General features: G+C 37.4%; 1 protein-coding gene across 4 annotated transcripts in view; it reads left to right on the forward strand.

Moving 5' to 3' along the window:
• VEZT (vezatin, adherens junctions transmembrane protein) overlaps nucleotides 1–19,302 on the forward strand; it is a 59,544-nt gene that overhangs the window by 25,250 nt on the left and 14,992 nt on the right. For 2 of the 4 annotated variants that reach the window (XM_021527969.3, XM_021527971.3), the window contains exons 6-11: nucleotides 4,863–5,012; nucleotides 9,079–9,226; nucleotides 12,005–12,336; nucleotides 12,950–13,143; nucleotides 17,190–17,290; nucleotides 18,438–18,645. In XM_021527969.3, coding sequence (XP_021383644.2) covers nucleotides 4,863–5,012; nucleotides 9,079–9,226; nucleotides 12,005–12,336; nucleotides 12,950–13,143; nucleotides 17,190–17,290; nucleotides 18,438–18,645 — 1,133 coding nt within the window. The remainder of the gene's footprint in view (nucleotides 1–4,862; nucleotides 5,013–9,078; nucleotides 9,227–12,004; nucleotides 12,337–12,949; nucleotides 13,144–17,189; nucleotides 17,291–18,437; nucleotides 18,646–19,302) is intronic. The other 2 variants (XM_021527970.3, XM_021527973.3) reach the window with 1 other exon arrangement.

A 19,302-nucleotide genomic window follows, 5' to 3' on the forward strand; every position in this document is an offset into this window, starting at 1 on the left:
ATTCTTAAATTATTTACTGTTGAATTTGCCTCTCTTCTGCTTAAGGGATGCAAAAGTGTTTCTGATTATTTAGCTCTTGCAGTTATTTGATAAGTTTTACTGATTTGCTGTGTGAAAGGACATGAGAAAGTGTTCAGTGTGTGCAGTGATTCCAAAGCCAACAGGCCTGTTTCTGTGCACTCTCATTGCCATGGATGCTTTTGGTTGTAACTACCTATGATGAATCCATGTGTGCCAATTCCCCTTAAGGATAAAGGAGGTGGAAAACACCAACACCTAAAATACAGTCAACTTTCTAAAAAAAAATCAAAAGTTCCCTTGTAGGCAACAAGATGTTTATCCATGCCAGACCAAATAGTCTGCATTCAGGCACATGTTCTTACATGCAAGTGTGCAACTTTAGACTTAAAACTCTGGATTAATTTTGTAGCCTGAGATACCTTCAGTGTATTTCACTGAAGAAATGTTTCATTCTCCCTTTGGAATGCATAAGCATGTCTTCAGTCTGCCTAGCTATATGGTTTTTGTTTTGGTCTGGATTTTTGCTGAAGAAGCATATACTTGAGCAATAGGCAGTCTTATCTTTACAAATGGATTCTTAAAACAAATTATTGTTCAGGCTTGTCCAAATTACAGATGAGAAAAACATTTGGATTTTTGCCTAAGTTCAAGCAAACGAACTTGTGGTCAATGTCTAAATTGCTGCTGCCTTGTTCTTTTACTACATATCTTAGATAACAGATTAATAAAAACCAGACTGGTCTTTAAGCTGATGCTTGATCTAATAGCTTCTTTACATGAAACTTTGGCAAGCTTTTCAAAAGACTTCGGTATATGAATGGAGTGGGAGAAGTCCGACTGTGCCAGCATCCTCACCAGAACAACTGTACAGTATAAAGAAATCAGTGCTGTGCAAGTTTTGGGTTGGTTTAGCCTAGAGGAACTTCTAAGTCCAGAGTGTCCTTTTCTGCATAAACATATGCAAGAATGCTGCTGCACAGGGCAGTGTGAAATTTTTTGCTTTGGGTACCTCTTTGAATATGATCCAAAATGCTAGTTTTCCCTTTTTTTTTCCTAGAATTTTCTACAGTAAACCTCAGCAGAACAAAGTTTAGTATGTTCTCCTTTAGTAAGGTTATCAAAATCTTAGTGCTTTTTCAGAAGAAGTCTCATGGCAATAGGAATGGTTGAATTTGAAAAGTTACTGAGTATCCTCCTTTGTTATTTTACATCCTCGAAGGAATGAGATTTCAATGAGGCACAGCATCCTGGTCAGTGTTACATGTGCAGCTGTTTTAAGGTACTGCTAATTCAGCATAGTTTGGCCTGTGCGTTGACCACACTGTGAATGGAAAGGTACTGAAGCTGTTATTTAAATAGTACCGAGTTCAAGCTTTGACTGATTGTACTTAGCTAAACTCTGACAGGGCAAGTCCAGGTCTGCAGTTTTGGCCTGAAGTTCCTCGTGCTCCACTGCTGGGTTTCCTCCCCATGACACCATCCATTGCTGTTCTCATAGGCTAATTTACACATCCATTGAAATATCTATGGCTTTGCTTTATTCTACCCTATTTTCCCCTTATTAATTGATACTGAACTGTCTCTGTAAATGGTAGATTATTACTGATGAGGTTTTGGTCAGTTCTCTATAGGTTAAGTGGTTTATTACTGTGTGATAGTGACTGCTATACTCAGATAGTCAAACATCCTTTTGCTTTCATTCTCCTCCTGGTAAAACTGACTGCAGCAAAGGAACTAGAACAGAAATTAGATCAGGAACTAATAACTTGAGCAGGGAGCTTGGATTAGATGGCCTCCAGTGGTCCCTTCCAATTTTAACTGTTCTGTGATTCTGTAATCCTGTCAGTCTTCTCTTATATTAGCTGCTCTCAAAGACAACTTGATATTCTGATTCCAGTATGAATATCAATCAATCAGAATATCAAGACAACTTGATATTCTGATTTCAGTAAATACTTTAGAAATGTTTAATGTTCTGTTGGAATTTCAGGTGTGTCTGCGTGGTACCAGCTCTGTGATGCAGAGATGGCCAAGACCTCACCTGGGTAGCTTAAATTACAGAAATTGTGTAACAAAGGTAGGGCAGTGCTCTGCTGAGGCAGAAGGGCAATATTTCTGTCTAACTGCTTCATTTGAAATTAGCCAAATGAAGCCTGATCACGGGTTGCAGCCTGGAATTTCTGGAGGGTAATGAAAATATGCCCATTGTCTTGCACATCATAAAACAAGAACTGAAAGAATATGTAATGAAAGGCTGCAGCAGTAAGCAGAAAGTGTTTATTCCCTCGCTTGTCACCAAAATAATTGACTTCTTTTCCAAAATGCTCCCTTTTTACTGTATTTTAAACTTGAATTAAGCTCTGTGAACTTAATACATATGGATGTATATTAGCATCTTTAGAGAACTGCTTGCATGGTGGAGTGCAGTAATAGATTCTTATTAATGTGTTTATATAAACTTGTTAGAAGTTGAAAGCCAATTTAAGATTTGGTTTGTAAAATCAATGTAGAAATATGTTGTTGTTCTATAGAGTAAAATGGGTTTGGAGTTGTAGGAAAGGGGAAATTCTCCCTTTCTTTGCTTTTTGCTACTTGTGGCTGATATGCAAAGCTGATAACATTTTTATAACATGTAAGTCAAATTAAAATACATAGAGGATAAAAGAGAGACTTTTTACAAGGGTGTGTGGTGATAGGGCAAGGGAGAATGGCTTTAAACTGAAATAGGGAAGGTTTAGATTAGATATTAGGACAAAAATTCTTGACTGTGAGGATGGTGGGACATAGGAACAGATTGTTCAGAGAAATGGTGACTTACCCATCCCTGGAAGTGTTCAGGGCCAGGATGTATGGGGCTTTGAGGAGCCTGGTGGAAGGTGTCCCTGCCCATGGCAGGGGCTTTGGAATTAGAGGATCTTCATGTTCCCTTCCAACCCCAATCATTCTGTGATCTGTGAAGGTAATAGGAATTTAGGGATATGACATGCCTGACAGAAAGACATGTAATAGATTCTACTGATTTAAATTAGTCAAATAAGAAAGAATATTTTTATAAAAAGTACTGAAACAATCCATTCCAGAAGGAAAGCAGATTGTTTTGCTGAATACTGACAGTATGTGCTGTGCATGAGTTACGCTATATTTGTTCTCTACAGGAGTTGGAAAAGTCTGCATCACTGTAATAGAGCAGATCTCTTGACTCTTTTCTATGGTAGAAGAATTGTGCTCCTTTTCTTTTAGCTTTCTTCTGACAATTCACACAGGCAGGTCTACAAACTCATGTGAGAATTTATACATAAACACTTCCAGTTGTTACTTCCAAAAGCAGGGGGAAGGTTAGAGACTGGCATGTACTGCATTACGTGCTGTGTTCCCTAATGAAAGATACAGCAAGGCTAGAATTTTAAATTTATGTTTAGAAATGGAAATGAACACAGTTTTTTTTTTTCAGATTTTAAAGTCATTTATGAGATGTTATATAAACCATTTTAGTAACACATAATTTAAAATGGTATGCATGTATTTAATATTGTATTTCAGCTAGCATATTCAATATCTGGCAATATTTGGCATGAATCTGCTTGTGTTAATGGTGCAAAACATAGTGATATAGGTTCCAGCCTTGCTCACTGGGTGGGCTGCTCTGATGTTCATATTTGATAGTGAAGGCCACAAGCTATTTCCCCTCCCAGTCAATGTGCTGTATGGTCCAGCTAAGCACATGGAGTAGGACTGATATTTTCCTGGCAGTGTCAGTCTGCTGACAGCTTGGTCAGCTTTTTAGTCAGATGGACTACAGAAATAGTTACCAATGCAGCAATCCATCTCAGGCTTACCAGGTACCCTATATGTTTTTCCCTTTTAAGTGACTGCACATGAAATCTCCTCTTCACTCTGCCCTGGGAAAGGTGAGAGCAGAAACAGGCTTCCACTCCCCAAACAATCACAACTGATTGCCATGTTGTCCAGACCATGTTTATTCCTGAGTTGATTCTAGTAAAATAGTCCCAGCAAGTAGAGTGCACCTAGGCTGTTTCCAGAGATTGTTCATGAAAAGATGCAGCTGGAGCTTAAAGTTACACAGACCTGTTCAATGTTCACCCAGTTCACAATTCATTTTATTTCCAGATGAGGTGATTTCTTACAGTGCTAAGCCAATCTGAGTTATATTCTAATAGGCAAATGGCATAATTTCTTTTAAATGGTATATTCACCTGAATAGCCAGACACCAAATGTATTTTCCAATATGCTTGTAAGGTGTATACATGTCGTGTTTGCCTGTCAAGACTCATCATTCATTGCATGATGATAAAAATCTATGTCACCTCTCAAATAATATTTTTCTTCACCTAGAAAACTTTCTGCATGAGGAAGGCTAAAAGAATATAGTGTTTTGTATGGAAAGCTATGTGTTGGCACCTTTTTTTCTGGAAAAATTATTGAAAAATTAAATTTGGATATAAAGAGGTATATGTTAAATACCTGTTTATTAAAACTTCTAAAGCTGATAGTGGGCTTGTAATAGTTTTGTATCCTGATTGAGATAATGTTATGGCATGTCTGCAATTACTGTACCATTCTGGAAAATTTTAGAGACAATAAATGTGCTCAGGAGTTTTGCCACAGCTCAGATGAGAATAGATTAAGGATATTTACTGAGGAATACTGGCTGCTGTCTGAAATTTTGCTTAAATATATCACTGATATGTTCAGGGTTTAGTCTCATAGTTACTGAGTGATTTGAAAAAGCTTTCTAAATAATGAAATAGGAAAACCGATGTATTGTTTTTAAAAATACTTTAGGACAACTGTACAGTTGTATCACATTTTACTTTTCAAGTTTGCTTGACAGGGTCAGTGCTGCTTGCCCATTTAATAAAGCTGGACAGCATCCTAGTCAGCACCTGATTGGCCTCCGGAAAGCCGTGTATCGATCCGTCAGAGCCAACTTCCGAGCTGCAAGACTGGCTACTCTGTACATGCTGAAAAAATATCCTTTCTGTAAAAACCCACCAGTTCAGGTAGTCCATGTTGCCTACTTGCACTTGTGTCAATGTTGAGAGTTAGGATGTCTAGAAACATACAGTATCTAATTATTTATCTAAACAAAGGAAAGAAAAGGTAGCTTGGTAAATTGGGGCTTGTCTTTGGTTTGGAACATGCTTTAAATTTGCCTTTTTGTGTACTGTGCTGTGTGATGAGATTCAGTGCACTGAAAAAATTGTATCATTATTGACACCCATGCTTTTGGTGTAAGTGCTGATGATGTGTTTCAGGGCTCTTCAATATTTTGTTTTATAATTCCTCTTAGCCCAGAATATCCCTTGCACCAAAATATCCTCTTCTCTGAACAATATGGCCTTTCACTCAACATCCCTGTGCTCAAAGGTAGAGTTGGTTTTCTCCTACCACATGAACTGCAGCAAATTAAGCCTTCCTCTTAATGTATATCTCAAATATGTTAGAAGGAGATCAGTCTGATAAACATGTGACAAAAAATTAAAATTTTAGGTCACAGCTTTATTCATGGTGATACAAATTGCATGAACTTGATATGTTATCATTCTCACTTCTATTCAGTAGAAGTTCAGCAATATTTGCATGTGGCTAGTGTACCCTCTTTTAGTTAGATAGCTGCCTTCAGATATAATTTTGCCCTAATTAAAATTTGTTCCCATGTAGAAAAGAAAGTATGCATTCATATTTTAGCCTTATACCAGGCAGTTGTGTCAAACTTGGTAGACCAGTGATTTAATGAGATGGAAAGTCATATTGCTTACATTTTATGTGGAGAGACAGCTGGGTACTAGCAGAAACAACTAAGCATTTTCTCGCCATTCTTGCTCTGATTTGTTCATGTCAGCAAGAGTGCGTTGCTCAAAATCACAGAACGAAATGTCATAGAAAAGAGTATCTCTCTTTTAATTCAGAATCTGAGGTTATAGCAGGATGCAATGGCTGAAAGCCTAAACTAGAAATTAGGCACTTTGGGTTAAGTATTTACAGGATGTTGTGCAGACCAGTTCAAAAGCTCTCTGCACTGTCCTCCATTGAATTGTGTGGTAAGTCAGGCAGTGCTTCCCTTGGCATGCTAGCTGCTTAACATTTTTATTCTTAAGAGCCTTGTGGGTTTTGCATCATGGGAATCTGATGTGATTATATACAAGCTGGATAGAGGAAATCTTGTAGTTTATGTTACTGGCTGATGTTAATAATCTCATTCTCAGCTGATGCAGAATGGTCTGATACTCCACTTCCCTTGTACTATTTTAATAGGTAGAACTTGGGCATTTGACTTAAATTTTAAAAGCTTGGATTTTGTTGTGAGGTGATGTTCTTTGCTGTCAAGGTATAAATAGTGTTATTCTTTTATTAGATAAATCCAGACATTGGATAGAAGTATTTTAAACTGAGTGATATCTTACCTTATTAGAATGGAATGCATATAAAATGCATTCTGTGTCTTTGAGATGCACCGAGCACAGGGACATTTGCAAATTTCCTGTAGTAAATATAGTAAAAACTTGCTCCTTCTCCTCTGTAAAGATTTAGTTATTGCATCATGAACTCTTAGAAAAACAGACACCTTTAACTAGGGAGAGGGAAAGTTCACACAAGAAAACAAGTAAGCTAAACAAAAAGTAGTACCCTTCTGAGATTATAAAAGCCTAAATTGCCATGCTGAAATATCTGAATAGAGACACTTGGGCATTTTTCAGTGCAGTGTTTCTAGCTTGACCAGCCAGTTCATCACATGCTTAGCTCGCCCCTGGTGAGCAGGTGAGAATTTGTAGAAGAGCAGCTTGGATTTCCCAGGGATCCAATGAGGCCCTCCTGTTAGGTCTTCAGATGGGAATGTGCTTTTGAAGACTAAAGTATGAATGTTAAAATTGTTACATACAGAGATACATTAGCATTCTTGTTTTTCTATAGGTAAATAAGAGTGTCTAACCTTATAGAGGTTAGACATTCACTGTGCAGGTATTTCCTTCTGGATTTGATATTTCATTATTAAGTAGCATTGCCTTCTCTTCTTTCAAGCTAATAAGGCATGTAAGTTAAACAGATTAATGAAATATTTTCACAGAGACATAGAAAAATTCTATCTAAAAACTAATATAAAATAGTTAGGCTTTAGTATTTTGGCTTTAACAGAAGTCAGTAGGGCTAAAAATACTAAGAGATCAAAGTGCACGAAGGAAGTATGTTCCTGTATATAATGGTGTGTATATATTTAAACATTTTAAATGTTTGATCCTTAGGAAGCTAATGGGGGCATGGGATCAGTTCTCTGCTTTCATCTATCAGATAGAAATGGGAGTGGAAAGGCTGCAATAGAGGAGGGCAAGGCAGGAGGTGCAGGAGGCCACTGGAAATCCCTGGATGAGACACAGCATGGGTAAGTGGCTCCTTGGTCAAACCTCACATTTGAGATGTTGCATGGAATATGTTTTTAGCATGACTTGGGAATCCATGTGTGTCCAACTGTTTTTGTGGCTTTCATAATGTTGGAAATGCTATGTTGCAGAAGAAGGCTAACAGGGAGTACAAGTAGTTTCTAAGATTAGTGGTCCTGAAGGGTTTTGACCTGTCTTTTCAATTTCTGATGGAGTTATCACCATTATCCTATGTGCTCCCTCTGCTGGGCATGCTGTCAAGTTAATTTAGAGTAGACACCATTTATGTGAGGCAGCTGCTGGTGACAACAGTAATATTTACATTGCAGGGTTTTGTTTGAACACTTAATAGGCTTCTTCCTTTCCAGACATTAGGAATAAAGGAGGGAGAAATGTGGTTTTTTAGATCCTGGACACTTTACTGTTTCCTGGGACACAGAATATTACTTTTTCCTGCAATGTTCTTCTACTTAACTGGTAAACATCTCTTGAGCAAATCAGTTTTGCAAGTTCAATCCTATGAGAATTTGGCACGTGGAAAATTTGGGTGTGAAAGCAGATGGAACTTGTAATTTCCCCCAGAAAACACATTAGTTGGACAAGAGACAAGTGCTTCTAATCGGCTTTATGTGCAAGAGATGAGCGCATTCAGTTTCTAGATCAAACCATAAATTAAAAAAAAATCTTTTAAGTTAAGACCATATTTTCATTAATGCTTTACAAATATATATATATATATATATATATATTTATATGGAACAGATGTGATTTTGTACTTATGGCCATAAGTTTACATTTCTGTTTTAAAATGACTTTTACTATTTTGTGACTGGGTAACTATCAGAAAACATGCAAAAATCTTGAACTGTTCCTCCCCAGCATGAGGTTATCCTAAAATTAGTGGTATTTTAAAATAAATGCTGCCTAGTCTATGAATTATTTTTTCTGTTTTCTGATATCAGTTATATTGGGCTTACTTCCTACTTTTTAAATATTTTTAAGGACTAGAAATGTGCATTTCCTATTGAGATTTTAAATGTGCTGAATGGTGTTGATAGATACCAGTTTGCTATTCATCCTGCCAAGATGTCTTTACAGTGATATATCAAAAAAGTTAATGGCATGCCACAGTCAGGGAGCTCCTGTTCTTCACAGAGCTCTCTGGAATGTCAAAAACCTTTTACTGTATAGACCTCTGATCAGTCCATCCACAGAGAGACCTCTCAGTGAATTCACATCCTGAGTTTAGTCTATAACACAGGCTACCTTTAAAACTTAAAATTGCACAATTGTTCTCTTTCCTCTGTCAATTTCTGGTTTAAGGTTGACATGAACTATCTCTTGGAAACTCAATATTTAAAAGTAAGCTGTTTCACTCATTCAAAAGGAATGCAGGGATTTTTCATCAGTCTAATTTGTTTATTTTTATATGTTTGTATTTTGACATAGGTGTTTTGTCAGTGTCTTATCTCTCATCCTTCTAAGAGCCTTCAAAACTCATGCTTCAAATAAGGATTGCAAAACAGGATTCAGGTGGATTTGGGATGAAAGTATGTGATTTCATAAAAATTACCTGGAATAAGAAACCTTATTAAGTATTTCTTTCCTTTTTGTGTGTTGCGAAAGTGGCTTTGTTTACCACCTTAACTCCAGCTAAACTTACCCTCTGAACTCGGAGAGTGACAATGTGACCAGCTACATCTGTGTGGTCCCCTTTAAGGAGCTGGGTCTGGGACTGAGTGAAGAGCAGGTCTCTGAAGAGGAGGCACACAATCTGACTGATGGCTTCAGCTTGCCTGCACTCAAGGTAAGCTCTCCTAGAAGGGCTTAATGCATCCATGAAGGCTCCTGGTGAAAATCTTTCTGTTGTGATGAAGTCCTGTGGCTTGTATATCCTAGCCTGTAGCAACACACTGTATTGAGGGTAAGGTGTAATCACTCAGGCTCTTATCATGTGTTTCTGTATTTATCAGCATTCACCTGATTTCTTTGTGCATGTAGAGAAAGAGAAGTTACTCAATACAACATTAGAGGATTTTTCTGCAAATCATGGATGTTCAAGTCAGTGTTTTATAATCAGCTTGATCAATGCCCTTAAACGTGATTTTATGCTCTCTGATTTCACCTGATCCCAGCTGAATAAAACAATTTCTGGATTTGTACTTAATTCTTTTTTATTTAATCTCTTGATGTGAATAAAAGGAGAGACATCAAAAATCACAAATGAGTTGTAAATGCCAAAGGGAGTAGCTGCATTTAGTCACACTGAAGAGCAGAAATCATAAGCTTGGACCCCTGCTGCCATGTGCCAGTGTGGTTCTTTGATCTTTAAAAAACTTTTAACTGAACAGTGTGACAACCATATAATGGCCTTTTAATCTATTTTGTTTTCAGATGTTAGATTTTTTTTAATTTGCGTGAGTCAATTGGAAAGAAGATCTAATTTGAATACAAGCCTTTTATACTCTAATGACCTTCTGCCAGGGCAGTTTCCCTTTAGCATTGTCTTTTTTAATGGAAAATTCCATTAGTATATGATTTCTGTGTTTCTCTGGGGTTGGCTTTTGTTGCATTTTTTTCTCTTAATTTATAGACCTTGACTTCTTTTGTTCTGACAGTAAATGCTAACAGTAATAGTGATTACTAAACATTGAGGCTTTGTCTAATTAGCTTTAAGCTAAGAGCTCCAATAAATAGCAGCTTTTGGGATTTTTTTTCTTGCATTTCATTAGCTGAAGTTCTAATTGCAACCATATAAGCCTGCTAATTTGCCCACTTCTTTTTAAGCACAAGAAGCCAGTCAGAGGTGCCCGAGCTTGTAAGCTAAGCCTTTGTTTACCTGCAACTTGCAGTAATTTAACTGAACTCTGTTTTATTTAAACTGGTGAGGATGCTTTCTGGATACAGTTATGCTCACAACAACTAGTAAATCTCAATTTATGGTAACTCATAACAGCCAGCAATGTAGGCTGAGTGTGGTATAGCTGAACGAAGCTAAATTAACATAAATCAGTCCTAAGCAAATTCCTGGGTAGGTATAACATACTTTGATAACCTTGCAACATAATTGTGTGGTGAGCTTTGGATGTATGTGCAGACCTCAGGGGTTTTTTTTCACTTTGAAAGAACTTGTCTTTATATTAAAATGCAGGTCATGCTAAGCTGTAGCATGTGTCTTTTTGCTACCTTGTCCTTGAAGTAAAGCAATTTAAAGAGTGAAAACTTTTCACATAAGAAAAAAATCACAGTTTAAGCTGAGGAGAGCTAGGTGGATATTTTGTGTCAGCAAAGATCATCAGTAGTTATTGACAGAGCAAGCTGCTTGCAACCATAAATTCATCTGGAATTTGCTTTTCTCTTGTCATTGTGCCTTTTTTCAGGTAGGTTTTTGATTATTATTATCAGTTCCTGAAGTCCACTATTTCTGTGTGCTACTTTTTTACTGCCTGTGATTTATGTCTGGTGGAAGGGATTGGCCTTCTTTTGTGCTTGTTACAGCATGAGCTTTTGATTTTTTTATTCAGGGACACTTGAGTGATTGCTGCCCATTTGTTTGATTTGTATTTTTGCACCCAGCCAAATCAGTCTTGCATGTGTACCCCAAATTAATTTCATGTCATTCATGTATTCTTTTTTCTCATTAGCATCTTTTGTCAGTTGAGATTTCTTTTTTCTTTTGGAATACTTTCTCAGTTTGCAACCAAGTATTTTTGATGTGATGAGTAAATGTTTTGTCTTCCTTGGTCTGGAATGCTTGCAAACAAGTTTCTGCCTGTACCCCATAATCACGTAGAGCTGATCCCTTTTAATAAGGGCCATTATTACAGAGAAAAGTATCATAACCTTTCCTTTTCATTTTAGACATAAAAGGTGCTGCTTTACTGTCATGGTCTACTGAGCAAACTTCTTTAAACTAAGAAAACAGTTCATTTCATTGGAAGTGGAAGTTCTCAAGAAATTGAAATTTTGAACTGCCTTGCTCCAGATGGACTGCCCTCTTTAGTACCATGATCAATCCATTTCTTAAAAGCCTTTCCTTCCTTAGTAGTATTGGTGGAATTTCTTACTTTGGCTGAAAAAAATAAATAAGTTAGCAGTTCAACTTCCTTCAGATGTAGGATATTTTTTTGTTGAAGTACAGTGCAATTAGACTCATGTTTCAAGGTTGGGTGTGGGGCAATGCAGTAGTTACTAGATTGTAGAAATGACAGCTTGGCTTATAAAGGGAAAAATGTCTTTGCTGCCACTGGAATTTTGGCAGCCCTTTACGAGCTGTAGGGTATGTGGAGATTATAGCAAATAATTAAACTGGCCGACGGGAGTATGAGGTTTTGGACTCTGACAACTTTATGAGCAAACTTGCATTTAATATCCTTCATCAAGGAATTAACAGTCACCTAAGGTTCACAAGATCCAAAACTCACATGCTCTGGAATACCCTTCAAAAACAGTCAGTGGATTTTTGCAGTTTTTCAAAGTTCCTGTTGCTGGCCAAAGAATGTTTTCCCATGGTGTATCTGTACATTTACTTTGGAAGCCGACTGCCTTCCCAGGTGCACAGAGCTAACCCTCCCCTGTTTTGCAGGTCCTCTTTCAGCTCTGGGTAGGGCAGAGTTCAGAATTTTTCAGGAGGCTGGCGCTGCTGCTGTCCCCAGCCAACGCGTCCCCCGAGCCCTCGGCGTGCCCGGAGCGGCTGCCTCACCACATCCTGCGCGACGTGACCCAGGGCCTGCCGCACACGCACGCGGCCTGCTTGGCGGAGCTCAAGAGGAGCTACGAGTTCTACCGCTACTTCGAAACCCAGCACCAGTCGGGCTTGCAGTGGCCAGCCAGGAGCAAGCAGCAGTCCAGAGAGCTGAACAGTCTCCAGACAGCAGTACGCAGCCTGCAGCTGCACCTCAAGGCCCTGCTCAATGAGTAAGTTTACACGTGAATGAACAGAGTACGCAGAAAGCTTTGGACTTGAACTTTGGGTTGTCAGCTTGTATCCCCAGCTAATAGCAAAAAAGTCTTTGCAGTCATAGCCATATCTTTACACAGTGTGGACTCAAAAATCCTTGGTTTACTATGAAATCTGATATTTTTCCTGGGTATTCTTTGAGTATCTGGTGAAAACTTGAAGATAAACAGTACGCTAAGATTTTGCCTTGCTTTTGTCACTCCCTTATAAAAGATATGAAAACACAATTATTTTCCATTGATTTTGCCACATATCAAATGCTTTAGAAGAATATTCAGTTCATAGTAACTACCTAGTAAATATCCTTAAAGATTTGTCACTGCCTTGGTGAAACAGTTGAGACTGTCCTACTCCTTTAATCTTACATATAAGAACAAATCCAGGTAAACAATGTATCTTAATGTAGAAAAAATATTTAAATTTTAAAATTTTGGTGCATCTTTGAGGAATGGACTGAGATGGGTTCTTAAAACTTGAAGAAAATAACGGTATGTTACATTAAATGATTGAAAGAATGGTCAAGCCAAATACTTATTAATACTTACTGCTGTTTGTCTCCTCATTACTTAGGGTAATAATTCTTGAGGATGAGCTTGAAAAGCTTGTTAGCACTAAGGACACGCCCGAGTTGACAACAGAAGCCCATCAGGTTCTGGAACAAAAACTAAAGTTTATTCAGCCTCATATCCAGGCAAGCAACAGCTGCTGGGAAGAAGCCATTTCTCAGGTGGAAAAAATGAGTGGAAGAAACCCAAATAAAAAAGGTAAATGTGAAACATTAATTTAGCAGCTAATGGGATTCACTTCAGAGATGAAATGGTCAAAGGAATCAATGACAGTGTTTGGCCTATGTATCAGAATTTTTGCTAAAAAGGTCTTAAAACCGTACACTTTGAAAAACTGTGTCCTTATATCAGACTTTTTCATTGTGATGGCTTTGAAGCTTTTGTTTCAGCAAAAAATGCAAACGTGTTAACTCAGTCTGTTAGACCTGTGGATTCTGATGGTTACATTTTCAGGTGTAGACTGATCATGGCTTTTTGCCTTTCATTGGTGAATCACCTGTGAAGGGGTAGGATTTTAATGAATCGCCCTCAAGATTTACATTTATTTACTGCATTAAAATGATGCCATTAATTGAAATGTTAATGACATTATCATGCAACTTTTTTGACAATCACATTTCCTAAAATATTTCAAATCATGGAGGACATGTTGAGCATATAATACCCATTTACCTCCTCTCTCAAAGAGAGTGAGCTAATCTCTGGCGTTCTTAAAAGTCTTAGTGAGCGGCATATCCCAGCATTTTGTTTGTTGTCCCTCTCATTAGGGATCTGTACTGCCCATGCTCTTCTTGTGAGGCATAACCAGCTTAAATAACTGAAGTGAACTTACGCTCTCCTGACAAGGAATTGAACCTGTAATTTCTAATCTTTCTTTTTTCCAGGAGCATTTTTACTGTCCTAGGAAGGCACAGCCCAGCATCTGAAAAATGCTGGTAATGGAGACTGCACTAGGAAAACTGGAGGGGGAACTTGGGGTATCAGCAAGTTACCTACAGAAATCCAAATCTGAAGTGCAATATGCTCTTAATGATGTATAGGTGGAATAGCCAGTAGATAGAAATATATTGCTGTGGGCCTAGAGGCAGGCAGGCCAACCTTGTTCTTGCTTCCATCAGAACTGGGAGCACTGGGAGGCTTCTTGCAAGCTCTGTGCAGGTCCAGACATGGTATAAACAAACTCCTGTACTTTGCCTGATAGTGCAGTCTTACAGCTTCCCCCTCGGTGCTGTGTAAAACAGCTTGTGAGGATGTTAGATGTAGTCTGATACACTTGCATGTGCTGACCTGTTGTGTTTTGTTGATGCCCTCCACAGCCTGCAGTTCCACTGATCTTTCTTCTCTCCTTTCCTTAAGAGTTCTTTCTAGACTACACACAATAGTATTTTTAGTTATTTTAGTTTTATTTTTACTTTGTATATAAATTTCACAGCAGGCCTTTTTCTTATAACTTGCTTCCTTTTAAAATTCAGTACAAAAATAACCTCAGGTGTGATCTAGAAGGAAGGGATTGTGTGGGAAATGTGCTGGGATTGAACGTCTATTTTGCAACAAGTTTACTGAACTAATCCACAGGAGCTACTTTTACTTATTTTGGTCATTGAAAACTATTTTTATCTGACAACATTTGACTTTCCTGATATATTTCTAAGCCATCCAGCTTCTGTGAGTTGACCTTGTCAAGCTGTACATGAAATCAAGTTCAATTCTTTTGCTGTCTTCCTACAAATTTCAACAACTGGTCTGTCAGTCATGTTATGTAACTTACTTCTATAAATTCTCTTTTTTTTTTTTTTTTTAATACTTTCTGAAAACTCTTTGGGAGAAGATACCTTCCTGTTGAATTAATATAACAGCTCAGCACAGCTTTTACATTTATGCATTACTATCCAAATAAATCTTTAGACAACAGCTGTTTTAAGAACCTCATGGGTTTAGAGCATTTTGCCTAAGTGGATGCTGAGCACTTCTGCTGCAATAGATGTTTAGTTCAACTAACCAGTTGAGCCAGTAGAGCATCTGTATAAAGAGGTGAGTCCCCTTCAACAAGTAGTACGTGCTTCTTGCCCTGAATCATTATATGTCAGAGCTGGTTTCTTACAGGTACATTAAACAGCCAAAGCAAAGCCTTTCAAGAGTAGTAGATTGAACACTCACATCCTCCTGTCAGCCTGTCATTAGTGGTGACACCAGCATGTATCTTATATTTTAGCATAGTTCCTTCAGGGAATGCAGTTTGGCTTCTTCCTTTACATGATTTTGTGTATTTCTAGAATCAGTGCCTTTACTTACTCACTGATCCTGTCAGGTACATAGCAGAGCCTCAGAACAAGTGGGACTTCAGCACATTTAAGGGAATTCACCTCTATTTAAATTCCTTGAGCAATGATGGACCTATTTATCATTCATCTGCATATACATCCCTGCTCATTTCCTAGATTTTCAGCTTCTTTTCTTTATTCTGTCACGTTTTTTCATCACTAATAAAATTTATCACTTAAAGCTTCAACAATTTAAGCATGTAGTAATCTACTGCTAATATTACAGAGTGGAGTACTCTTTATGGCTAGTTACAGCATTGTATTAATGTTCTTTGAAGCAATGGCCCTCAAACTGTTTAAATTCCATCCTTTTTCCTTTTAAACAATTTTTGCAGATGTACACAACTTTTTTAGCTATTTCTAAGAGCAAGGCTATGGTACTCTGCTGCAATCTCACCATCCCTAAGTATTCAGTGTATAGATTAGAAATGGAAAATAGGGTTAGGTGGGGCTTGGCAAGGTCATTTTACCCCCTTCTCAAGGGTAAATTAGTATTTGTGAGTAAATGTTGTTTACCTCTTCCTAAAAAACTCTCTTTAGAGACATTGTACAGTATTTCCAGGCATCTATTCCAGCACTTAATTCCATTACCAGTAGAATGTTATTACTGAATAGAAGTACCTCTTGCTGCAATTTAAAAGCAGTACTTCTGATCCACCCACAATGGAAATCCATTTCCTCTTGATGGCTCTTATATTCTCAAAGATGATTATTATGCTTCTTTCTGTCTTTACATGGGTCCCTATGCTTCAGCTCTTCCCTGATAACTACTTTATTTAGTCCTCTTTATAATTTCTAGTGTTTTCCTTTATATTCCCTCTAGTTGGCCCATTGTGTTACTGAATGAAGGGGCCTCAGACTGGGCAGTGTGTTCCATCCACAACCCGATCAGTACCAGAATAGAAATGTTATTTCATGTGTCTAACAGTCAGTGCTGTTGTTTGTATGTATTAGTTTGTAGTTTGGCTTTTTGCTTGCAGTGGGGTAGAGTTGATGATGAGGCTCTTCACCTCTTTCTCAGTGGCACTCCCTGGTCAGTTGTGATGCATTTGTGCACTTGGCTAATCTAAAGCACAAAAATTTGCAGCCACTGTCACCAAACTGCTGGGTCTGATTTCTCTGATTTTCCAATATTATTTTTTATTCTAGTGGTGCCCTTCAGTGTTCTTGCAGATTATCCCCAGATCAGCAGATTTAATGAGATGCAACACCTCTCTTTCACCCATTGGCAATATTGGAGAGTATTGGACTTGAGACAAATCCTCACTCAATGTATTCCAGTCTGAAAATGGTAATCATGCTGTGATGATCCAAGAGGCTGTTCTGCGCACCTAATAGCAATTTTTCCTGGCCTTTACATTTTCCTTATAAAGATGTCATGACATCATGTCAAAGGTCCTACTGAAAACAAAATGCAGGATTATCTTTGGTTCTTTTTATATGCAAGACATGTTACTGCATTACAAAATTAACATCTTCTATTTTCAACAAATCCACACTGGCTGTTATTTGTCTCCTTGCTACCTCACAAATACCTTCCTGTAAACGTTCCTTAATTATTTCTTCCAATATTTTCCAGTCATTTGAAGTGGTTTTACCTATAATTTTTTTTAAACTCTGAACAATGTCTCTTCTGGTTTTCCTGATTTTGCTTGCCATCTGCAGGTTTTCAAAGTCTATAAAATTTCTGAGATTTGTTAGTTGAAGTGTTTCAGCACAAGTTCCATTGGACCCAGCTTCTATGAAAACAGCCAAATTACTTATGTGCTGTCTAACAGTGTTTCAGTGTAACCTAACCAGCCTTCTCACTGTTTCTTTCCTGTATGTAAATGAAAATACCTGGACCCTGCCTGAGTGAGTCAGAAACATAATTCAATACTCAATTTTACTTCTTTTAAATCCCTTTTCTTTTTTCCCCTAAAGGCAAAATTGAAGTTTCCTGTGACAACCTACAGCATACTACAGTACCTTTAACACAGCCTGCCATATACATAGAAAACAAAGATCCAATCCCTGAAGAGCAGGTAAAAAAAAAAAGAAAAAGTATCATTTAAAATACATTTAAAATAATAATTGGGGATTATTTGCTGTATCCATTATTTTTTTCAGTTGCTTGTGCAGTGACCTTGTTGTCTTGCCGAGACAGATAAATAAGTGTCCAGTACTACTTCAAAATTGGACTTGTCAAAAAAATTGTGTAAATTCCTTCTGCTGTTCCTTGGGGAGATATTCCCCATCCTGGAAAAGAGCACTGGTATTCATTTTTCTTATATGGCATTAGAAATGAGTGACCAAAGGAGAGCAGCAACACAAGTCAGAGTAATGAAAAGTGAGAATTGCTAAAAATCAGTATATTAAATAGTCCTACTTTTGCTGGATAAACAGACACAGCTGCAAAAGTGACAATTCAACCACAAGTCATCCTGCCTTCAGTTTGCTTAGACTCTGCATTTTTGGATTTTTTTTACTGAACAATTGAACACTGAACAATTTTTTGTTGTTTGAGGAACTCCTCAGTGATGGTTGGACTATCTTAAAGAGAAGTGGGCCTCCTCCATCCCAGAACTGAGTGGCAGATGCATTCTGAAAGCACATTGAACATCCATGTTGTGCTCTGTCCCTCCCTTGCTTGTCCCCTACATGTATTTTCTCTAGCTGTTTTTCCATATCAAAAAGCTGGGACTAATTACTTTATTGAAAATTTGTTATAAAATAAATGCTGCTCTGTTTATTTATGCTTGTAATCCAATGTATTTAAAGTTGGAATAGAAGTTTGCTATTCTCTATATCCTCTTAATAAGGATTTATGTAAGTTAAATTAGCAAGATGCATGACTACCAAGAATTGGTTACAGTGTAAATTAAAAAAAAAATAAACCCACATCAACATTGCTTATTTCCACCTGTAATTACAGAGAAATGGTCTCCCATTTTCAAGGTATATCACTTGATCCTATTTGTGTATGAAGGTAAATCTCATTAATTAGTGGACTTGCTCCAAAATCATACAGGTACCACCAAAAGCAGTGTCAGGTCCTCTGGCTGTGCTCAAACAGGGCTCCATCCTATTACTGTGGTTGATTTGTGTTGACATCATTTGATCATGAATCAGATTGTAGGATTGAGTCCACCTGACAGTGACGATCAAGAGTTTCTTCCTTTCTTTCTTTAGGAACTGGAAGCATATGTTGATTATTCAGATACAGACAATGAATACAAAAGGGAAGATTTTTACTGCTTCTCCCAAGAAGAAAGAGAGAGGCAAGAGCGAGAGAGACAGGAATCTAAGAGGGTGTTACAAGAATTGAAATCTGTACTGGGATTCAAAGCTTCAGAAATTGAAAGACAGAAGTGGAAACAGCTACTATTCAGTGAACATGGTAAGCATTTCTTTTGAAAATTTATTCCTTCCTCAAAAAACATAGGTGTCTGTTTGCCATGAATTTCTGACTATGTTGGAATTCAGACAGTGCTTATCTGTAGTAGTGTCTTTGATAGAGCTGTGTGGTCTTAGTTGCCATTCTATCTTTTTATATTTTAGCAATCATTTTACTATATATTTAAATTAACTCATAGAAGTGAGAATTTGGCTTTAAACAAAACACTGAGCTAAAATACTAAACACACAAAAATACTAAGACATAAAGAAAGTTGTCAGGATATAAACCATGCAAATTGAACTGACTTTTTTTCATGGCTTTCCAGTAAATACAAATTTTATCAGGGTGCATAAATAAATTACTTTTCAGAATTTAAAGAAACCAGCAGAAAAATTATCCCAGACATACAAAAGTATATAGGTTAAACTGAAGAGCTAGACTTTGAAATATTTGAGAAATAAAATAATAAAACTGGCTTTTGTTTCCATGAGAGAGTGAATAGAGAATATGTTCACCAAAAAAAAAACCACAAACCACCTAAGAAGAATTCTTTTAAAATTAACCTTTACTAACTCTGAGGACTGCTGAGTAGCTCCATCCACTTGCACTTGAAAGCAGGATACGAAAATTTCTCTTGCCTCAACAAGACAGCTTTCT

This window comes from Lonchura striata, chromosome 5, assembly GCF_046129695.1.
Source record: "Lonchura striata isolate bLonStr1 chromosome 5, bLonStr1.mat, whole genome shotgun sequence".
Taxonomy (NCBI): Eukaryota; Metazoa; Chordata; class Aves; order Passeriformes; family Estrildidae; genus Lonchura; species Lonchura striata.